This window comes from Schistocerca serialis, chromosome 9 (genome assembly GCF_023864345.2).
Source record: "Schistocerca serialis cubense isolate TAMUIC-IGC-003099 chromosome 9, iqSchSeri2.2, whole genome shotgun sequence".
In the NCBI taxonomy this organism is placed as follows: domain Eukaryota; kingdom Metazoa; phylum Arthropoda; class Insecta; order Orthoptera; family Acrididae; genus Schistocerca; species Schistocerca serialis.
In genome coordinates this window covers 14460520-14482744 of record NC_064646.1, presented here as the reverse complement: position 1 = coordinate 14482744, position 22225 = coordinate 14460520, and the positions used below count along the sequence as shown (strand labels likewise).

General features: G+C 43.2%; 1 protein-coding gene across 1 annotated transcript in view; it reads left to right on the top strand.

The window, feature by feature from the left end:
- LOC126419242 (2-oxoglutarate dehydrogenase complex component E1-like) overlaps positions 1-22225 on the top strand; it is a 185011-nt gene that overhangs the window by 75449 nt on the left and 87337 nt on the right. Inside the window, exon 6 of the mRNA XM_050086387.1 lies at positions 9183-9417. Coding sequence (XP_049942344.1) covers positions 9183-9417 — 235 coding nt within the window. The remainder of the gene's footprint in view (positions 1-9182; positions 9418-22225) is intronic.

Sequence of the window (22225 nt, the reverse complement as noted above, 5' to 3'; positions counted from 1 at the left end):
GTATTAAAATTCATGGAGAAGAAATAAAAACTTTGAGGTTCGCTGATGACATTGTAATTCTGTCAGAGACAGCAAAGGACTTGGAAGAGCAGTTGAATGGAATGGACAGTGTCTTGAAAGGAGGATATAAGATGAACATCAACAAAAGCAAAACAAGGATAATGGAATGTAGTCTAATTAAGTCGGGTGATGCTGAGGGAATTAGGTTAGGAAATGAGGCACTTAAAGTAGTAAAGGAGTTTTGCTATTTGGGGAGCAAAATAACTGATGATGGTCGAAGTAGAGAGGATATAAAATGTAGGCTGGCAATGGCAAGGAAAGCGTTTCTGAAGAAGAGAAATTTGTTAACATCCAGTATTGATTTAAGTGTCAGGAAGTCATTTCTGAAAGTATTCGTATGGAGTGTAGCCATGTATGGAAGTGAAACATGGACGATAAATAGTTTGGACAAGAAGAGAATAGAAGCTTTCGAAATGTGGTGCTACAGAAGAATGCTAAAGATTAGATGGGTAGATCACATAACTAATGAGGAAGTATTGAATAGGATTGGGGAGAAGAGAAGTTTGTGGCACAACTTGACCAGAAGAAGGGATCGGTTGGTAGGACATGTTCTGAGGCATCAAGGGATCACCAATTTAGTATTGGAGGGCAGCGTGGAGGGTAAAAATCGTAGAGGGAGACCAAGAGATGAATACACTAAGCAGATTCAGAAGGATGTAGGTTGCAGTAGGTACTGGGAGATGAAAAAGCTTGCACAGGATAGAGTAGCATGGAGAGCTGCATCAAACCAGTCTTAGGACTGAAGACCACAACAACAACAACAACAACATGTAAAGAATTCGTGTTAGTATTTTGCAGCTGTGACTTATTAAGCTGATAGTTCGGTAATTTTCACATCTGTCAACACCTGCTTTCTTTGGGATTGGAATTATTATATTCTTCTTGAAGTCTGAGGGTATTTCGCCTGTCTCATACATCTTCCTCACCAGATGGTAGAGTTTTGTCAGGACTGGCTCTCCCACGGCCGTCAGTAGTTCCAATGGAATATTGTCTACTCCGGGGGCTTTGTTTCGACTCAGGTCTTTCAGTGCTCTGTCAAACTCTTCACGCAGTATCATATCTCCCATTTCATCTTCATCTACATCCTCTTCCATTTCCATAATATTGTCCTCAAGTACATCGCCCTTGTATAGACCCTCTATATACTCCTTCCACCTTTCTGCTTTCCCTTCTTTGCTTAGAACTGGGTTTCCATCTGAGCTCTTGATATTCATACAAGTCGTTCTCTTATCTCCAAAGGTCTCTTTAATTTTCCTGTAGGCGGTATCTATCTTACCCCTAGTGAGATAGGCCTCTACATCCTTACATTTGTCCTCTAGCCATCCCTGCTTAGCCATTTTGCACTTCCTGTCGATCTCATTTTTGAGACGTTTGTATTCCTTTTTGCCTGTTTCACTTACTGCATTTTTATATTTTCTCCTTTCATCAATTAAATTCAATATTTCTTCTGTTACCCAAGGATTTCTACTAGCCCTCGTCTTTTTACCTACTTGATCCTCTGCTGCCTTCACTACTTCATCCCTCAAAGCTACCCATTCTTCTTCTACTGTATTTATTTCCCCCATTCCTGTCAATTGCTCCCTTATGCTCTCCCTGAATCTCTGTACAACCTCTGGTTCTTTTAGTTTATCCAGGTCCCATCTCCTTAAATTCCCACCTTTTTGCAGTTTCTTCAGTTTTAGTCTACAGGTCATAACCAATAGACTGTGGTCAGAGTCCACATCTGCCCCTGGAAATGTCTTACAATTTAAAACCTGGTTCCTAAATCTCTGTCTTACCATTATATAATCTATCTGATACCTTTTAGTATCTCCAGGGTTCTTCCATGTATACAACCTTCTTTCATGATTCTTAAACCAAGTGTTAGTTATGATTATGTTATGCTCTGTGCAAAATTCTACCAGGCAGCTTCCTCTTTCATTTCTGTCCCCCAATCCATATTCACCTACTATGTTTCCTTCTCTCCCTTTTCCTACACTCGAATTCCAGTCACCCATGACTATTAAATTTTCGTCTCCCTTCACAATCTGAATAATTTCTTTTATTTCATCATACATTTCTTCTATTTCTTCGTCATCTGCAGAGCTAGTTGGCATATAAACTTGTACTACTGTAGTAGGTGTGGGCTTCGTATCTATCTTGGCCATAATAATGCGTTCACTATGCTGTTTGTAGTAGCTTACCCGCATTCCTATTTTCCTATTCATTATTAAACCTACTCCTGCATTACCCCTATTTGATTTTGTGTTTATAACCCTGTAGTCACCTGACCAGAAGTCTTGTTCCTCCTGCCACCGAACTTCACTAATTCCCACTATATCTAACTTCAACCTATCCATTTCCCTTTTTAAATTTTCTAACCTACCTGCCCGATTAAGGGATCTGACATTCCACGCTCCGATCCGTAGAACGCCAGTTTTCTTTCTCCTGATAACGACATCCTCTTGAGTAGTCCCCGCCCGGAGATCCGAATGGGGGACTATTTTACCTCCGGAATATTTTACCCAAGAGGACGCCATCATCATGTAATCATACAGTAAAGCTGCATGCCCTCGGGAAAAATTACGGCTGTAGTTTCCCCTTGCTTTCAGCCGTTCGCAGTACCGGCACGGCAATGCCGTTTTGGTTATTGTTACAAGGCCAGCTCAGTCAATCATCCAGACTGTTGCCCTTGCAACTACTGAAAAGGCTGCTGCCCCTCTTCAGGAACCACACGTTTGTCTGGCCTCTCAACAGATACCCCTCCGTTGTGGTTGCACCTACGGTACGGCTATCTGTATCGCTGAGGCACGCAAGCCTCCCCACCAACGGCAAGGTCCATGGTTCATGGGGGGATGATTTAGGTAAAAGCTCACTATAATTCAGTACTTGGGTATGAAGGATGTGCTTGAAGAAGGTGAACAGACTACCATCAGCTTGGGTTGTAGCAGAATTTTAGGAGCGGAAGAATGTTGCATGTTGTCACAACAGAGTCTAAAGGCAGAGAGAGAGCTAAGACTGGAATCTGTGCTCTGCTTGCATCCTCTTGAGTGACACCGTCCCGTAAATAGACACAACTTCTAACATGAGAGAAGGAAAAACATTTTACAATTCAATGTCAGTAATAAATAGTTACCAACCCCTCCAAAGGGGTGGATGCCTGTACAGTCATTAATTTCACAGGTCTGGTGGCTCACAGTGTCTGCAAAAGAACACCAGACACCTGCTCGGAAAGGTGGGTTGCCCTGATAGAGGACTTCAAGCTATGGGGGATGCACTATATAGTGAGAGAGTTTATTTTGGAAATGGCATTATTTCATCAGCAATTAACATTTCAGTTTTTGACTTTTTAACTTTTAAATTACAGTTAATAGACTTACATATTATACTGGCTACTTCTAGCAATACTGATCCAATAAACTTTCAGTTTTGCTCTCTACCTGTGGTTGTGGATTATCCCTTGAAATTAAAACGTCTTCTCTCTTGTTACTGTACCAGTGTTCCGTGACAATTTTTAGCCAAGGCTCTCAAAATACATAGTTAAATTGTATAGCACAAGACTGCAAACCAAGTGACAGACATGAAATGAATGTCAGCTTCAGTTATCACTCGCAACACTTTGTATAGAAAACATACAATCTCAAAGCTCACACAGTAAACTCTAGAATATTGTCCTAGGCTACCTGGGCAGCAACATAATGCTGTACCTATTAGTGAGTAGGGGAATTCTCACATTGTACTTGGCACTTGGTAGTCTACAATCACTAAACAGAGAAGAAATCGAAGTTTTTGTCTGCAGACATACCACTCAATTACCAAATTTATCAGGAAACATTCATATTGTAACAATAAACATTAATACACAAATAGACAATTTAATCTTATGGCTAAGTGTGATGTTACGTGTCCTTGTCAGATGGTTTTAATTCATAAGTTCTGGCCAGTTGGAGTTCAAGTAAAACACTGGTGAAAGACAAGTATTGTGTAAGTAAGAACAGAAGAAGACTGACACACTTCATTCAATTTTGACAACAGTATATTTACAACAGAAGAACGTAACTTAAAAAGTTTTTGTACAATCTGTCATGTTGTACCTTTAGAGGAAGTGCAAAATACCATCAAGGTTATGGAATCTCAATAATACCTCCACAATTGATGCTCAAGTATGCAAGATCTGTTGGATGATGGTGTTTGGTTTGTGGGGTGCTCATCTGCATGGTTATCAGCATCTGTACAAAGTCCCAGTTTTTCTACAGTCCAATTATTACACAATCCAAATTAGCCATGGTCACAGATGATGATGATGATGATGATGATGACAACACAAACACCCAGGCCCCGGGCAGAGAAAAATCCCCAACCTGGCCGGGAATCGAACCTGAGACCCCATGATCCAGAGGCAGCTATGCTAGCCGCTAGACCACGATCTGCGGATGCAAGATCTGTTAATTGCGCTGTACACACAAGCTTTCAATTCCGGTTACCTCTTTTTGCAAGAGGTCACAAGCAAAACTGTGCTTGATAGGTAATTATTGTTTTTCAATTTTTTAAAGAATGTGTACTACTAACAAAGTTGAAGTTTCTGTAAGCCTGTAGTCTCAGCTTCACTCACAATAACTATACCAAAAGCAAAGTAGGAGAGGAGATGCAGAGCTAGGCGGCATTCGGTTAGTATAGCTCTGGTAATACCTTCCATTAACATGAGTAACAGCACAACCTAAGTTAATTTGTCCCTCCTCATGGGCTATAAACAGATTGATTGAATTTGATTGTGATGGATGAGTATCAGTGACATTAATGGCACCATCCAGTTACCATGGTGATGCATTTCAAAGGGGGTCTGGCAGGGACAAAAAATGAATTTAAAACTGAACAATGGAATGTCCAGGTTGGAATATCAACAATATTGTAAAAAGGATAGAGTGCTACTCACTGTAAACATGACATGTTGAGTAGTGGTCAGGCACAACTAAAAGACTATTACACATGAGCTTTCAGCTGAAATCTTCTTCAGGAAGCAACAAAACATACACATTCACACAAGCAAACACAGCTCATTCACACGAATGCAGTCATTGACTGCTCCAACCAGAATGCAACTGTGTCATGTTAAATGGAAGCAGCAATTCGGAGTGGGTCAGAAAAAGGGGAGGGATAACAGAATGGAGGGGGGGAGGGGTGGAGTCAGCATTGCTTGGCAGAGAGTGCAGCTACTAGATGGTGGCAGGATAAGGCTGCCAGATGTAACGTGGGGAGGTGGGGGAGGGCGGGGGGGGGGGGGGGGGGGGGAGAAGGGAGTGGGCAAAGAGTGCAAAAGGGGTAAAGACTGGTGGATGCATTGGCACAGAGGCACAGAGCAGCATGCAGTGATGGTGAGGGAATGTGAATTGGGAGGAGATGATAGGACAGAGGGTTGGAAACTGTGGGATGGAGAATGTGGAGACAGTTGGTTACTCTTTGAAATCCAGGAGAGTATCATACTGCCAGCAGTCTGTAACCTGCTATTGAGCTTCTTGCAGCTCCTGCAATAAGCATCTCATCTGCTTGCATCATAAGGACCTTTTGGCTCAACGCATCTGTGTTATGATGCATATCATAATCATACTCACACATCTATCACATCAAATATCTATTTGGGCCCTTCAGATTTAACAGCCACAGAAGGGATGCACGGTCTGTAGCAACTTATTTTCCTGAATACCAATTGCTTTGAACTAATTTATCCCAAACACGAGGGCTAATAATTCCACCTCCATTGTGCTGTAATTAATGTCTGCTGTATTAAGTTGGTGAGATGTGTAACCAGTGTATTTCTCTTCTGTACCCTGTTTCTGACTTAAAACACATCCCACAGCAAAGTTGGATGCATCACAAGATGATATGAATGGCTTTTCAAAATCTGGGTGTATTAGTAGGGGAGAACTTGTGGAAACCTCTTTAATCTGCCATGTAGCTATCTCATACTCTGTAGTATATTAAAGATATTCTTCTTTTCCTCCCCCCCCCCCTCCTCCCCCCAAATTTAGTCAGAGGTTTAGTCACTGTAGTGTAATCCTTGACAGAGCAATAGTAATTAATAATTTACAATCTACTAAGAAAGCTCTGCAATTCCTTCAGGTTAGTGCAGAAAAATTGTCTACCACTTTGGCAAGTGACAGGTCTGGTGTGGTGTCACCGCCAGACACCACACTTGCTAGGTGGTAGTCTTTAAATCGGCCGCGGTCCGTTAGTATTCGTCGGACCCGCGTGTCGCCACTATCAGTGAATTGCAGACCGAGCGCTGCCACACGGCAGGTCTAGTCTAGAGTTGTACAGCCGACTTTGCTAGTGATGGTTCACTGTCTACATATGCTCTCATTTGCCAAGACGACAGTTTAGCATAGTCTTCAGCTAGGTCATTTGCTAAAACCTAGCAAGGCGCCATATTCTTCAAGAATGTATTCTGAACTGATAATATTGTGAATCATGTACCATCAAGAGTGACGTTCATCATTAATGGATTAAAGTTATGTATCAGACTAATTACGTCCACTTTCTGAATTCTAATTCCTTGTCATGTTCCAGACCTCACATCAGTATAGTTCTTTCCTCCTCATGCCAGCCTGTGTGAGCTAAAACGTGCACATTTCGGCCTCCTCTAGTAACAAGGTGTTGGCACTTCTGCCAACACATTTGGTTTCACCGCAGTTGAGCTAATATCATGACCTAGGTACTGATCTGTGATTGTGCAAAAGAACATTTTTCCAACTTCAGACTCAAATGTGCCCCTTGTAATTGTAACAACAGACTTCTTAGCTGTTCAGCGTGTTCTTAGATTGTATATGAGAGTCAATAATATTATATATAAAAACAAAGATGAGGTGACTTACCGAACGAAAGTGCTGGCAGGTCGATAGACACACAAACAAACACAAACATACACACAAAATTCAAGCTTTCGCAACAAACTGTTGCCTCATCAGGAAAGAGGGAAGGAGAGGGGAAGACGAAAGGAAGTGGGTTTTAAGGGAGAGGGTAAGGAGTCATTCCAATCCTGGGAGCGGAAAGACTTACCTTAGGGGGAAAAAAGGACAGGTATACACTCGCACACACGCACATATCCATATGTGCGTGTGTGCGAGTGTATACCTGTCCTTTTTTCCCCCTAAGGTAAGTCTTTCCGCTCCCGGGATTGGAATGACTCCTTACCCTCTCCCTTAAAACCCACTTCCTTTCGTCTTCCCCTCTCCTTCCCTCTTTCCTGATGAGGCAACAGTTTGTTGCGAAAGCTTGAATTTTGTGTGTATGTTTGTGTTTGTTTGTGTGTCTATCGACCTGCCAGCGCTTTCGTTCGGTAAGTCACCTCATCTTTGTAAAATTTTTCCCACTTGGAATGTTTCCTTCTATTATATAGAGTCAATAATATTGTATAAATAAACCAAACACATAGTTAGTTTCAATCCTGTTAACAAATCTTCAAACTGCTGAAATGTAGCAGGTACATTCTTTAAGCCAAAAGGCGTACTAAAGAAAGCAGTTTTCGGTCTGTCTTGGGACACAATAAGAATCTGATGCTAGCCTGATTTCGTATCCAGAGTAGTAAAATACGAGGGTTAACATTTTTGCAGATACAATCATGGTTGGAAAATTTGACTGACAGATGAAAGGCTGAGGTGGGAACTTAATGTGTGGAAAGTGAAGAACATGTAAACGTTGCGCCTCACATACGTATTACAGTAGTGTACAGGATGTTAATGGTTTCATGGTGCAAAATGATTATAGCACAGCACACATTCAGTTGACTGGATTTAAAGGTCATAAAAGTAGTGTCCTGCAAAGTCCACCACATGCTGCCAATAAGGGGGAGATGATGAATACCATCTGCGTCTACATTTCTGCAGCATGTCTGAATTGGGTCATATGTTGTCCTACAGCATTTTCAGTGTCCTCTCATGTTGCAGTCCGCCTAACAGGTAATGGTTCATATATCAGTCATTTAAGATAAGTCACAAGGTGAAAGGTCAGGAGAGTATGACAGGTGCTCCAATTCTTCCCATTGACAGCATCACAGTTGACGCTGCACACACTCTGCTTTCTGTGGTTTTGCATTGTCATGCGGTGTTACTGCACTGTCCATAAGATCTGGATGTTTCTCCTGAATGCCTCATCATACCTGTTACACCACAAAGTTCCTGTAGTACTTCGCACTCACTGTTCTGCCATGTGGAACAAAGTGACACACAATGACTCTCCTGGCATCAAATGTTGCGATCAATATCAATTTCACATCGCAAGGATTCTGACAGAACTTCTGTCATCTTGATGATCCAACATGTTGTCACTCTGTGGACTGATGTTTGAGTTCTGGCTCGTATGCCCTGCCCCAACATTCATCGATAGCTATTATTCGTGACAAGGAATGGTCACCATCCTGTTACCAGCTTGTGAGGTGGTTGGAGCATATTGTGTATTGCATTCACTATTGGACTTATGTCAGTTCATACCCACCACAATGTAATTTTCACAGTTGAAGCTCTGTCCACAATATCCCATGGATGGTGCCTTTCTCGATACCGCTTGCCCTCTCTAACGCCATTGGAATCCATCATTTGTCTTCCTCCAGGAGCTGCTCTATGACAGCATGTATCACTTCAGTCATCCCAACTATGGCTGATCAGTGATTACCACACATCCTTACTGAAACTTTTTGTACCCACCATACCACTGTATGGTATGGAAAGACATTATTTCCAAGGGCCTTCCACCTAGTCATTGTGACATTCTCTCGCATTTCTTCATCAGCCAATGGCTATCTTGCTCTATGCACACTGCTCAAGGCAGGTTACTTCCATTTTGCATGACACACACCCTACAGTGGATTTTGCAGTGCACTTTGTGCTACTGCCAGCAATCACAGAGCCATCTGTTGTGAATACATAAATATGCCTGCAACAAATACCAGTTTGTGATCCACTCACTAATTAGCAAGGCAAAAAAAGTTGCAATGACTTTCCTGCAAACCTCGTATTTCCAGTTCCGTGATATATCCAGGATTTCATTTATATGAGCTGTGTTTTTAAATATAATCTGTAAGTGATAATTTTGTTTTTAAAAGAATAATTTGGAGGAAATTAAATCATTGCCATTTTATGTTTTTATCTCAGACTTGAAGCATTTCTGGCAAGAAAGTGGTCAAGTGAAAAACGATTTGGTTTGGAGGGTTGTGAAATCTTGGTACCAGCCATGAAGCAGATTATTGATCACTCAACAGAGTATGGTATAGAATCTGTTGTAATGGGCATGTCTCACAGAGGTCGTCTGAATGTTTTGGCCAATGTTTGTCGGAAGCCACTGGAACATATTTTTACCCAGTTTGCTGCTCTGGAATCTGAAGATGACGTAAGTAATTATTATTTCATATTTTCTTGGAATTGGATAAGGTATTTTAAAGTAGGGCTAGCCAGTCTTTTGTCCACCAATTGTGGTGTAAATCAGTTGTTGCTGTGTTTATACAAGCAGCTCAAATTTATGTACCATAAAGTAGATGAAATGAAATGTTCATGTGGCTAGGGCCTCCTGTCAGGTAGACCAGTCGCCAGGTGCAAGTCTTTTTAGCTGATACCACTTCATGACTTGCATATCGATGGGGCTGAAATGATGATGTAGACTATACAACACATTGGAGAAGATCTCGACCAGGCCAGAAATCGAACCTGGGCCCCTCGCAAGGCAGTCTGCTGCAGTGACCACTCAGTGTGGAGGCAGACACTACAATAGATGTATTTTCCTATTGTGTTGTCCCAGTGCTGGAGTCTCACTTGCAGTAGGACTCTCTCTCTCTCTCTCTCTCTCTCTCTCTCTCTCTCTCTCTCTCTCTCTCTGCTCCCACTCCCCCCCCCCTCCTCACTCCCTCTCGTGTGTGTGTGTGTGTGTGTGTGTGTGTGTGCACGCGCGCGCGCGCGTGTCTGAGCGCACACACAGGGGAGGGGAGGGGGGAGGGGGGGCACTCAAACTCATAGTTTAAGTTTTTGGATAACCTTGATCTTGTTTAACTGTCAGTCTGCCACTCAACACGTCAACAATTTATAGTGATGGTTATTTTTAATTCTCCCATTGTTTATACTTCACCCAAGACCTTCTAGCTTTGTAGAAAATAAAGAGAAAGATGATGCACGTAGTCAAAAAGATTCTTCTGACATTGTGTTGCCATACTGAGACTGTAGACTGTTGTAGACATTAATATTCTGGGAAGTGAGGGGAGCGCTATTCATATTTCAAGAAAAAAGCATTAGTTATTTTAGTTTTACAGGGTGCCCCAGAAATATTTCGACAAACTTCAGAGGGTTGGAGAGGGGTATTTTGAGGAACAAATCAGACAGGAACCCAGCTGTGGAAGTGTTATCCAACGACGCTATAGTGCGTCAAAGTTATAGGCTCCCCTCTGCCATTGTGCCACCCATTCAGCAACAAACATAACTTTATATGCTGATGTACCTTAGGCAGATGTCTCGGATTGTGGTTTTTCATTGTTTGCAACTGATTGCCGTGATGGAGCTAGCTGCTGCTTAGAAAGGCCTTGTCCCCTATGTGCAATAATTGTTACCCCAGTTGATGACAGTTTCGGACACAGGTTTTGATCCACAGTTTATTTTGCTCCTGGAACCCTCTAAATCTTCAGTGTTTTTTGGTATACAGGAGAAAAATAAACTGCAGATCGAAAGTTGTGTCCGAAACCATCATCCACAAAGGCAACAGAGCATTTCATTCATCAGAGACAAGGCCAATCTCTCCACTGGCAATCATTGCATTCAGTTGCGAGCACTGAATAACAAACATTTTGAGATGTTCTGCCTACAGTCCATCAGCGAAAATTCACATTTGCTGCCGAAGGGAGGCCTATCGGCAGGCACCGGTGCCTATAACTAAGATTCTCTACAATGTTGTTGGATGACTTTTCAAGGCATGGCTTCCCATCCTTAATTTGTTGCTCAAGACACCCTCTAAAATCCCTCAAAGTTCATTTCAACACTTCTGGGACACTGTGTACACGTGCACAAATGTATACTTGTTTGTGCACCGGCACATATGCAGTGGTGTGGTCAGTTGGGAGTGGGAGGGGTGGGGTAATTATGACAGAAATTTCAAATTAGTTTGAAAGCTAGTGGAATTAAATGAGAAATAAGTGTATCTGTGCATCACTCATTATTCATCTCCCACTTAGTTGCCAACCCTAATTTTTCTGTATGTTTCCGTCCTAAAATTCTCATGTAAAATGTTATGCTTGTGTTGTTTCTGACACAATAAATGTCGCTGGGGCTGTTAAAGATTACATTGGATGATTTCATTAAAACTCAACAAAACTGCAACAGAGTGCATGCTTTTCATTACAGGGAAGCTTGGCTTATAAAATGCCAGGTTATGAGAGTTATGTTAGAGGTCAGCAAGTTATTTAGCTTATATTTTGTGAATGACCAGATTGTACTAACATAAGATGAAGAAGATCTTAACAATATGACTAGAAAGCTTAACACTAGAATGGTGGAAGGGGTCACAGTGACCCCTGTCATACTTTCTTCTTCAATGTCACATCCAGTTTTTTTTTTACTTCGTTCATGAAATTCTATGGCTTTCCCTAATTTTATCTCCTCTGTTCAATGATGTATGGCAATTTACAAAATATTTATATTTTCTTGGACATTTCATTTGATGTACCTAGAACTGTGGAAGAGGTCAGTTTGACACAAATGTAATTTCTCTTCTGAAAATATGTAAATATGAAATGACAGCTATCGGCTATCATGCAGAGCTGTTGCTGCTCATTGGTGCATCTCGGCATGTGTGCTTTCCAATCTGCCGCAGTTTACTTCATGACATTCACATAAAATACTTTGAAGAACTTTTCAAGCATGTCTCCCATTTCTTAAAGAATTTTGACACTGAATTGGAAACTGTCTTCAGTGGTTAAGATAAGGATTTCATACCAGATGCAAGTGAGGTTGAAGATGAAGACATTGTGAATGGGGAAGGATTAATGGAGGAGGATTTAGATGATCCTCACCTCAACCATCACAGCATACCCAGTTGAATTCCTTTAAAAATTTGCTGACTGGGGATGGAACCGAGTGGGAGATCACCAATTTTTCATCTTGTGGAAGGAGACTGACTGTGGATTTTCTAAAGATGAGAGAGGCCCCACTGGTTATGCTTCACAAGAAATAGACAACTCTGTCATCACTGTTTTCTGTCTTGTTGTTGTTGGCATAATGCTATGTCTTGTTAACAAAGACATGTAATAAATGCTCAAAAAGTACTACAAACAATGATTGGACAGTATGACTTGATGAACTGGAAAAATTGATAGCCCTGATATCGGCTTGGGGTGTCATTTGTACAAAAGGTATGTCTGCGGGTGATCTTCAGTCGCATTCTTAGGGCCCTACTTTCTTCAAGGACATTGTACCAAGGGATGGATTTCAGGTGCTCCTCAGATTTCTTCATTTCCATGAAAAATCAACACAGGTTGAAAGCCTGTTGGCCAACAATTTTGCTCTTGTATCTGAAATGTGGGGAAAATTAATTAAAAACTGTATTCATTCTTACTGCAGAGGAGAAAAATAATCATTGTCAAGCAGCTGTTACTGAGCAAAACAAGATGCAGGTTCTTTCAATTCAGGTCTAACACATCTGACAATGATATCAAATTCTGGATTGTTGCCTATGTCCCAACAGAATATATATGTAATGCTTTGCCATATCTCAGGAAAGCGGACATGCATAGAGAGAAGCAGTCATTCAGTGAGTAAGTCATTCTAAGTCTCCTGGAACCATTTCCAAATCAAGGAAGAAACATGATGACAAACATTTTTTTCATGTGCCTTCATCTTGCTAAGCAGCTCAAAGAAAAGAAAACTTAACAACAATGTAGGAAAAGACAGATTTCTACTTAGCATGTTGTCTTTATTGTAAGTAGAAATCTATATTTTCCTACATTGTTGATATTCCTAACTGGATTTTCCATTGTTTAAAAGAAAACTTAAGATAGATAATATTAGAAAACTTCATTAGTTGATGCACTGAACAAGAACTATCATGAAAGTAAGAAAGGCAAATGCTGAAGTACTCTGCCCAATATTCTGTGACAGATTGGCAACATAGACTGCACCATGTCTGTATACCATGAAAATAAAAATAAAAATATCATTCTTCTGAGTCCATTGCCTCCTGAAGCAGAAACCTGGCACCTTACCCTTATAAAATGCAACAAAGTATGGGATGGATGTAGTTGATTAAATGGCATCTAAATACGCTACAAAGGATACACGTAAGAGATGGTCAGTGTGTGTCTTCTACAGTATTTTGGACATGCTGCCAATAAACTGGGCAGAAAACAGCCTGATGATGTCAACATTGACCTCTCTGACATCTGTCAATTCTTCTTTAAAGGCTATGGAGCTCAATGTCAGATTCGGACAACCATCTTGCTCCAAACCTGAGCCTCCATCCATTGTGAGCTCCCCTCTCCATCAGAAAGTCAGGATGAAAGTACTACCCCCCCTGGTAGATGGCTCCCATTTTACAGTGGAACATGAATGGATTCAGTATGCACATGGAGGAGCTGAGACTCCTAATGCAGCAACACTCTCTGTGCTTGTGTTTGCAGTAAACACATTTTAAAGCATCTGATGCCCCTGCGCTATGGGGCTATACCCTATATTGCAAAGATGACCTGACTGGGGAAAGAGCCAAAGGAGGGGTTGCTGTGTTTGTCAATAATGGGCACCACTCCTCTGCTTTTCCCCTGGATACCAACCTGCAAGCAGTTGCAGTTGAAATTGCTGCATGTCAGCAGCTTACAGTGTGTTCTCTTTACCTCCACTGGATACAGTAGACTCTGAGGCTCTCACAGGTCTTATCGCGCAACACCCCCAACCATTTCTCCTCCTGGGAGACTTCAATCCCCACCGTGTCCTGAGGGGCTCAACGTCTACTTGCCGTCGGGGTTGAGTTTTGGAGAGCCTCCTGACATCTTGAGAGCTGTGCCTCCTAAATGCTGGTACTCCAACTCATTTCTGTGCTGCTACTGGGGCATTCTCAGCCATCAACCCATCTCTCTGCCCTCCAGCCCTCGCCAACTCTGTTACTGGGCGGTCATTGACAACCTTCATTCCAGTGGCCACTTCCCGATCCACCTTCAGCTATTCAGTGGTGTGCTGCTGGAACAGAAGCCACCAACGTGTATGATTCGCAGGGCTAACTGGACACTGGTTGGCCAGTTGGCCATGTTTGAACTCTGTGACAGTGTCCAGAAATCGATGGATCACATCACGCAAGTGATCTATCCATGCCAATGTTTTTCGGTCCTCTTCAGAGGTGACCTGTCCCTTGGTGGACAGAAGAGTGCCATTTAGCCATCCGTGCGGCTCTTCGATGGTTTAAATGCTGCCCAACAGTGGACAATCTCCCATCCTTCCGAATCACGAGAGCCAAGGCTCACTGTGTCATTAAAGAGAGCAAAAAGTAGCCATGGCATGAGTTCCTGAACTCCATCAATCATTCCACTTGTTTCTGAAAAGTATGGGAAGCCATCCGGAGGATTTTCGGTAAACACAGATGATAGCTGCAGTGTTGAACCAGGGGTGCCTCCAAACAACACTTAGAAACATTGCTCAGATGCTGGCCGAGCATTTTGCACAAACTGCTGCCAATGCAAGGCAGGAAAGACCCTGGAAAGGATGGTTAACTGTTGTCTGGTCTGGCTTTTAGAGACCAGGCAACTCCTTAGCCACTCTCAGTGTGGATTTTGAAAATTTTGGTCCACGGGCGACAACCTGACCCTCCTAGAAGCAGCTATTCAGCAGGCTTTCCTTCGTCAGCATGACTGTATTGGCATATTTTTTTATATCAGTAAGGTGTACGATGCTGCTTGGAGACACTGTATTCTCACACAACTTCATCAATGGGGAGTTCATGGCCACCTCCCCATTTTCATTCAGTCTTTTCTGTCTCAGCAGTTTCTTCGGACCCGAGTTGGTTACACACTGTCTGATCAATTTGAGCAGGAGAATGGTGTCCCCCAGGGCAGTGTTTTAAGTGTTAGCCTCTTTGCCCTAGCCATCAACAGAATAACATCTACAGTAAGGAGTCCAGTACAGTGCCCCTTATTTGTGGATGACTTTGCTGTTTTCTGTTCCTCCTCCAGTGTTGCAATGGTGAGCTATCAGTTGCAACTTACAGTGCAGTGGTTAGAGGAGTGGGCTGCAAAGACAGGTTGTCAGTTCTCTGCCGATAAGTGTGTGTGTGTGTGTGTGTGTGTGTGTGTGTGTGTGTTTGTGTGTGTGTGTTCATTTTAATCATTCTCGTTGTCCTTTTAATTTGCCTGCCTGGCATATAGGGAACACTACCCCTCATTTTAGAGACACAGTGTGGTTTCTGAGCCTCATTTTTGACTCCTGATTGTCATGGTTGCCACACCTGCGAGACTTGAAAGCCAGAACCCTGAAGTCACTGAACATCTTCAATTGCCCCAGCCACAGGTCCTGGGGAGCAGACAGGGTGCATCTCCTCCAGTTTTATTGGGCTTTTATGTGCTTGCGGCTGGACTAAGGGTGCACGGTGTATCAGTCAGCGAGGCCCTCTTATTTGCGGGTCCTTGACACTGTCCACCATGCAGGGATTTGACTGGCCACGGGTGCTTATCGGAACAGTCCCATACGCAGCGTCTGTGCTGAGACCTGGGAACTGCCACTTATCATCCAGTGGCATCTCCTCCTGGTGAACCAGGTGTGTAAGTTTCTTGCAGATCCAACCTCAGCCGCTCACCATATTGTTGCTCATCCACCTCTGGACCATCTTTTTTCCCACAGTCCCCGAGCCCATGATGCCGTTTGGGATCCGTGTGCAGCATGTGTTGGAGTCCCTTGGTGTGGAGCCCGTACGGCCCCAAATCCAGGGTTTGAACTGCCTGCCACCCTGGTTACTGGAGAGGCCCAGAGTGATTTTAGATTTTGCGTGGTACAGGAGAGATTGCACTCCTGCTTCTGTTTTTAATGCAAATTTTTTTGCCATTTTTATCTCAGCACCATGGATATGTAGCTGTTTTTACGGATGGGTTGAAACAGGCGGATTACATTGGTTGCTCTGTTGTTTTTCCGGATTGTCTCCTCAAGGTCCAATTGCCTGAAGCCTTTACTGCCTTTGATGCAGAATTGTCTGCGGTCTTGTGGGCACTGGAGCAGATGAGACGCTCCTCCCATCCTAAATTTCTTGTCTGTTCTGATTCACCAAGTGCCCTTCACTCTTTGCAACATTTGTATCCAGCGGATAAAATAGCCCAGACCATCCAGGATGCCCTCCTACATCTACAATGACTGAGGAAGGAGGTGGCTTTCTGTTGGTTTCCAGGGCACATTGGCATTGCTGGGAACAAAAGGCAGATCTCGCAGCCAAGGAGGTGTGTCTCAATCTGCAAGTATTTCAGTGTGCCATCCCCCTGCATGCACTCACCTCACTGTTGAGCTCACGAGTCATGCGTCGGTGGGAAGATGAGTGCTGGAAATGACTGACAATAAGCTCCGTTTAGTCAAGCTCACAACGCATGTGTGTTGTACTTCCTTCCAGCCACGTAGATGGGATGAGGTTCTCCTCACTCTGCTTCGGATAGGCCACAGTCCTATGACGCCTGGCTTCCCGCTCTGGCAAGAGGACCCTCCAATGTGTCGTACTTGTGGCATGGAGGTCACAATGCACCACATTTTATTGGATTGCGTTTTATTTTCTGACCAGTGTGCCATGGCTGACTTGCCGGCAGATCTGCCATCTCTTTAAGGAAATACTCAAACCAATGTGGTTAAAGTTTTTAGGTTCTGAGACTTGTCCAATGTTTCTACCAAAATTTTAGGGGGAGAAGGTCTCAATGTGTTCACAGGGTGACTGGCTCGCCCAGTGACAATTTCCTGTGGCATCCTTGATGCTCCTTTCTTGTTTTCCTTATGTTTGATTTTCTTATACATCATTTTTCATCTTTTCCCACTTTCTTTGCAAGTATGCTTCCATTTTACTAAATTTGTCCACATTTGTTTGTTTTAATGTGTGTCAGGGTGCTGATGACCTCGACGTTGAGTGCCCATAAGCCCCGAAGCCCCGACACACACACACACACACACACACACACACACACACACACCAATAAATGCGTGGGTCTTCTACAAAATAGCAATGAACAAGAACATGGAAAAGAGGTAATTCATATTTCAGCAGGTGAATGAACTCAAAGGAACAAAAGAAAGATAGAACGAAAGGCCATGGGACTAAAATCATCTGTGAAGTGAAAGAAGTGCCAAACTGGCCTCTGTGAAGGCAACAAGACTAGCGACAACTGCATAAAGTGTCACAAAGCCGTGCACATAAAACAGAAATCACCTGTGGTGTGTGTAGCAGATTCCAGTGACTTGAGTAAAAAACAACAAATTTGTGTGTAAAACACATGTGAGTATAATATGGACTGTATATACTAAATATGCCTAGAATCTTACACAGATAGTTAATTATTACTGTTCGGGAAGCTTGTTAGCATGAGCAATATTAATAAGTAAGATTTGTTGAAATAAGTAAGTAATATATAAATTAGCGTGTAACATAATTATTACAGCGAGAGCTATACTTATAACACAGAAAACACCATATACTTTCACTATGTAATATTTTTATCGGCACTAGATAAATCAAAACACAAAGCAATAGTTTTCAACAATCACAGTAACAGTCATGACGAATGTCTCACACCAGCTAGTCAACAACCAAAGTAAGTAAAATGAAGTACAAAAAAGCAAAGATATTAATATTTTCTGGCAGTTCTGCCACAGAGCCCCCCCCCCCCCCCCCCCCTCAAGGAGCGCGGAGTGCATAGGAGGAGTGATGAGGAGTAAGTGGTAAAGGGAAGGTGAACATTTAAGGCATGACGTAATCTTGAAGTCTGAGAGGTGGCCGTACAGTGCGGCCAGCACGGGTGATAGCAATAGGGGTAGGAGGATTCGGGGAAGATGAAGGAGAAGGGGGGTTACTCTTATAAATAAAACATTATTGGAGTCTACATAGGCTGAAATGTCATTTTGTGAAGTACCCGGAGCCACATTGAAGCACTGTAATAGCTTAATGTCTTTCTGGTCAGATGGCACAGAATTGTTTTGAATTTCAAATAAAAAAAGAAAAGTGTCCACAAGTTGTATTTTTATAGAGTCCACATCATAGTCACTCAAGTTCACTTGAAACACTAGTTCATTACTGCTGGCACTCGGAGGTGAAGTATAGAAGAGGGGGGCCTTGACTTGCAGAGAGTGTTTGATTAGCTTGTGGAGAAGGGAGAGGACAGGCCTCTGAAGTTTCCTGCAAAACAAATTCATTATCGTGTATGTCGGTGTCGTTAAGGATCCATGCTGGTTTCAAGCACTCAATGGACACGACAGATAGTTTGTTCTTAAAGAGGATCGTATAAGTATTTTCAGAGTGTGACAGGACCCGGTATGGGCCAGTGTAGGGTGGAGCAAGGGGTGGACACATGGCATCTTCTCTAAGCATCACATAGTTTCAAGAACTGAGGTGTGGGTGGATGAAAACCGGAGGGGTAGCATGCGATCGAGGTTGTGGAAAACGTAAGGTGAGGATCAATAGCTGTCTTCAGGGAGGACATGCGTGACAGGTAGTCTGCTGCAACATTGTTATTACCCCTATATTGAAAGTCTGAAACATATTGTAATACCAAATCCATATGGCGAAACCTTCTGGGTAGTACCTCTAATGCTGGTTTGCGGAGAGCCTCAACAAGGGGCTTGTGATCTGTGTAAACTGTCACAAGTCGGGCTTCAATATCTGTACGAAAGTACTTTATGGCCTCATAAATGGCATTAAGTTCACGATCAAATGCGGACCACTTTCTTTGCGTTTCGGTGAGCTTTTTTGAAAAGAAACCCAGCGGTGTGGTACCTGTTGGTAGGGTCTGATGCAAAACTGCGCCAATGGCATTATCGCTAGTGTCTGTGGTTATTGCCAGGGAAGCATCAGGGTGAGACTGAGACAGGGTAATAGCGTTCACCAAGGCGTAGTTAAGCGAGTCGAAGGCTCGCTGCATGATCTGAACCCATTCTATGTGTCTGTCACCTGTGGTATTCTTTCCCTTTAAGGCCTCAGTGAGAGGGGCTTGAAGAGATGCCACATGTGGAATGTGGAGTCTAAGAAAATTTACCATTCTGAGGTATCTACGTAACTCTTTATAGGTTTGAGGGAAGGGAAGGTCAAGTATTTGTAGTACTCTATATCTGAGGTGGGATGAATGCCCTCATTATTGACCAAATGTCCCAGGAAAATAACCTCTGGCTTCTCCAGTTGGGATTTGTCATGATTAATCTCAACTCCGTGTCGTGCCAATCTATCAAAAACCTGTTGGAAGTGTTGTTTGTGTTCCTTGGCAGTTGTGGAGAAAATAATAATGTCATCTAGGTAGGCACAGCAAAAATTAAGGCCACGTAGAATGGTGTCGATGAATCTTTGCCAGGTCTGGGCGGCGTTCTTCAATCCATAAGGCATAAACAAATATTCATATAGTCCAAATGGGGTGATGATAGCGGTTTTGGGGATATCATCTGGGTGCATCAGAATCTGATGGTATGCCTTTTTGCAGTCTAACACAGAGAAAAAATTGGCACCGAACATGGATTGTGAAAAATCGTGGAGGTGTGGGACAGTGTAATTATCAAGTATTGTTCTGGCGTTCAAATGCCTATAGTCTCCACAGAGTCAAAAGGAATTGTCCTTTTTGGGAACGACATGTATTGGGGAAGACCATGCACTGTCTGAGGGGCGGACTATACCTGAGTGTAAAAGTTCATTAATACATTCTTTGGCAGCGGTAATTTTTTTTGCATTGAGGCGTCGGGGGCGAGAACGGACAGGCGGTCCCTCAGTTGTGTTAAGCCTGTGACAGACGCCCGTAGTAATGACCTTGATTTTGTGAATAGATGTGGCCGAAATACGTGGAGGGACGCAGGAAGGAGCGATGTTATCGTCGGTGCGTGGTAAGTATGAAAGGGAACTAACCTGAAATACATTATCATTGAATGGTAGTTCAGTGAAAGCTGCAGTGTTGTCCATGGAGCTGCGCTGTGTGACAGTCGGCGGGGTTCCATTGACTATGGTGTTACTGCATGAAGGAATCGTTGCGCGCGCATGCGCGGTGTCACCTGTAACAGCTGTTGCCTCTGTGTTTTGATGAAAGGCGTATGGTGAAGCGCAGGGTGGGGGGTTGCTGGCTGGTTTGCCGTCTTTGCTGTCCAGGTCGTGGCAGGTGCTGCTGTGGCTGCGTATAAACAGCGGTGCAGTATGCAGGTCCCATGTAGTTTCGTGTGTGTTATTACTTTTAATCTCGATCTCCTCTCTAAACCCACGCAATTCATCAGTCAGGACACCACAACGTTGAAGTAGCTTTGCATTGTCTTCGAACAGTTGGTCGATTTCAAGGCATTGCGTAACTAAGTTCACTACGGCAGCTTTGACCTCCTCAGATAGAATAGAAAATGTCTCTTTGTCTTGTTGACAGGACGTATTCGAGCTGCATTCTGTCGGCGTGGATGGGGAAAATCTCGCCGAAAATTTTTGTTTAAAATCCACTGAGCAGAGGGCAGGTGTAATTAAGTCCAAAGAAAAGCTATGAGCAGTTAAGAAGTCCAATCCTAATACTGGCTTGTCGATTCCTACTACCGAAAATGTCCATTCATAATTATGTGTATCATCGAAGTAAATGCGAAGTTGCGTTACACCATAAACCTTTAATGAGGAATTGTTGGCTGCTCTGATTTGTTGAGGCAAATGCCTGATTGTAGAAGTGACCATTAAACATGGAATGACACTCACATCGGCACCAGTGTCCACTAAAAACCATTTCTGAGAAGCTATATCTTGGATATACAAACGTCTGAGAGAATAATTCAGAAGTACTAGCCTGTGATCTGTTAGGCAGCTTGACGTCACAGTGCGGACCGGTGCGCCTATAGTGGCCCGCCGTGCGTGTTTGGGCGCATTGCACAGGGTGAACGGCGATTCCTGGCTGTATTACCGTAAACAGAGTGATACCAGCAGAGAGGATAAACTTGCTGATCCTGTGTTGTTACCGGGTGAAGGACGTCACTTGAAGCTGTGGTATGGGATGGTGAAGGACGGTGTGGAATCTGGTGCTCAGCCAGTGTACTCTGTCTGTTGTTTAGGAAAGATCGACCGCTGCCACACGGGAGAGGTGTAATATGGAGGGAGGCCCATGTAGATAACTTTCTTTTGTTGATTATCTTATGTGTGACATCGGTCAGCAATAATTTCGCTTGTAGACGTTCCTGATCGTGTGATAGGAGCTGTAGTTGGATAGCTTGCGGCAGCTTTGCAACCCAGAAAGAAAGTAAAGCTTCATCTGGCATAGTTTTGCTATTGAAGACTGCTCTGATACATCGCCACAGTTGTGAAGGAGTCGAGTCTTCGAGATGTACATCTTGCAGTATGTATAAAACAGACTGTTGCGTAGTCTTAGCTAGACGTTCGCAGATCTGTTGTTTTGCCAGTGCGTAACGATTTGCGGGGGCCGCCAACAGTAAGTCCTGTACCCACTCAGCATGTTCCCCTAGGGGATTAATAAGTGCAATAAATTTAGCACTGTCTGAATCATTGTTTAGGGCGGTGAATATAGTCTCTGCCAAAATAAACCATGTATGCGGATTGTCCATCGTGAACCTTGGTAGTTTAAGAATTTTCTCACTCTTGTGTTATGGATGTAATAGACTTGATAGCACAGCGGACGGGAGTGGCGGAGTGTTTATGAAGCAGACGGGAGTGGCGGAGTGTTTCTGAAGCTGTCACTCGCAGCAGCTGGTTTAAACACAGCTGGTGCAGGAGGCACGGCAGGCGCAGCCGGGGCTGCGGAAACAGTCGGGGCGGGACAACTGTCCAACCAGTAATTGTTGTCACTGAAATTTGTACCCATCTGTTTTTGTAGTGAGTCTTGTAGTGGGTGTGGAGAAAATGTGTCCAAAACCGATTTATCAGCAATATATGGGGAGCTCCAAGTGATCTGTGGGCTCGAAAAGTCTGTGAGGTTCATAGTGTTGGGGCACTGTTGCACACTACATGTCACAGGAGGTTGTACATTTGACACACTGTGAGTCACAAATTTAGG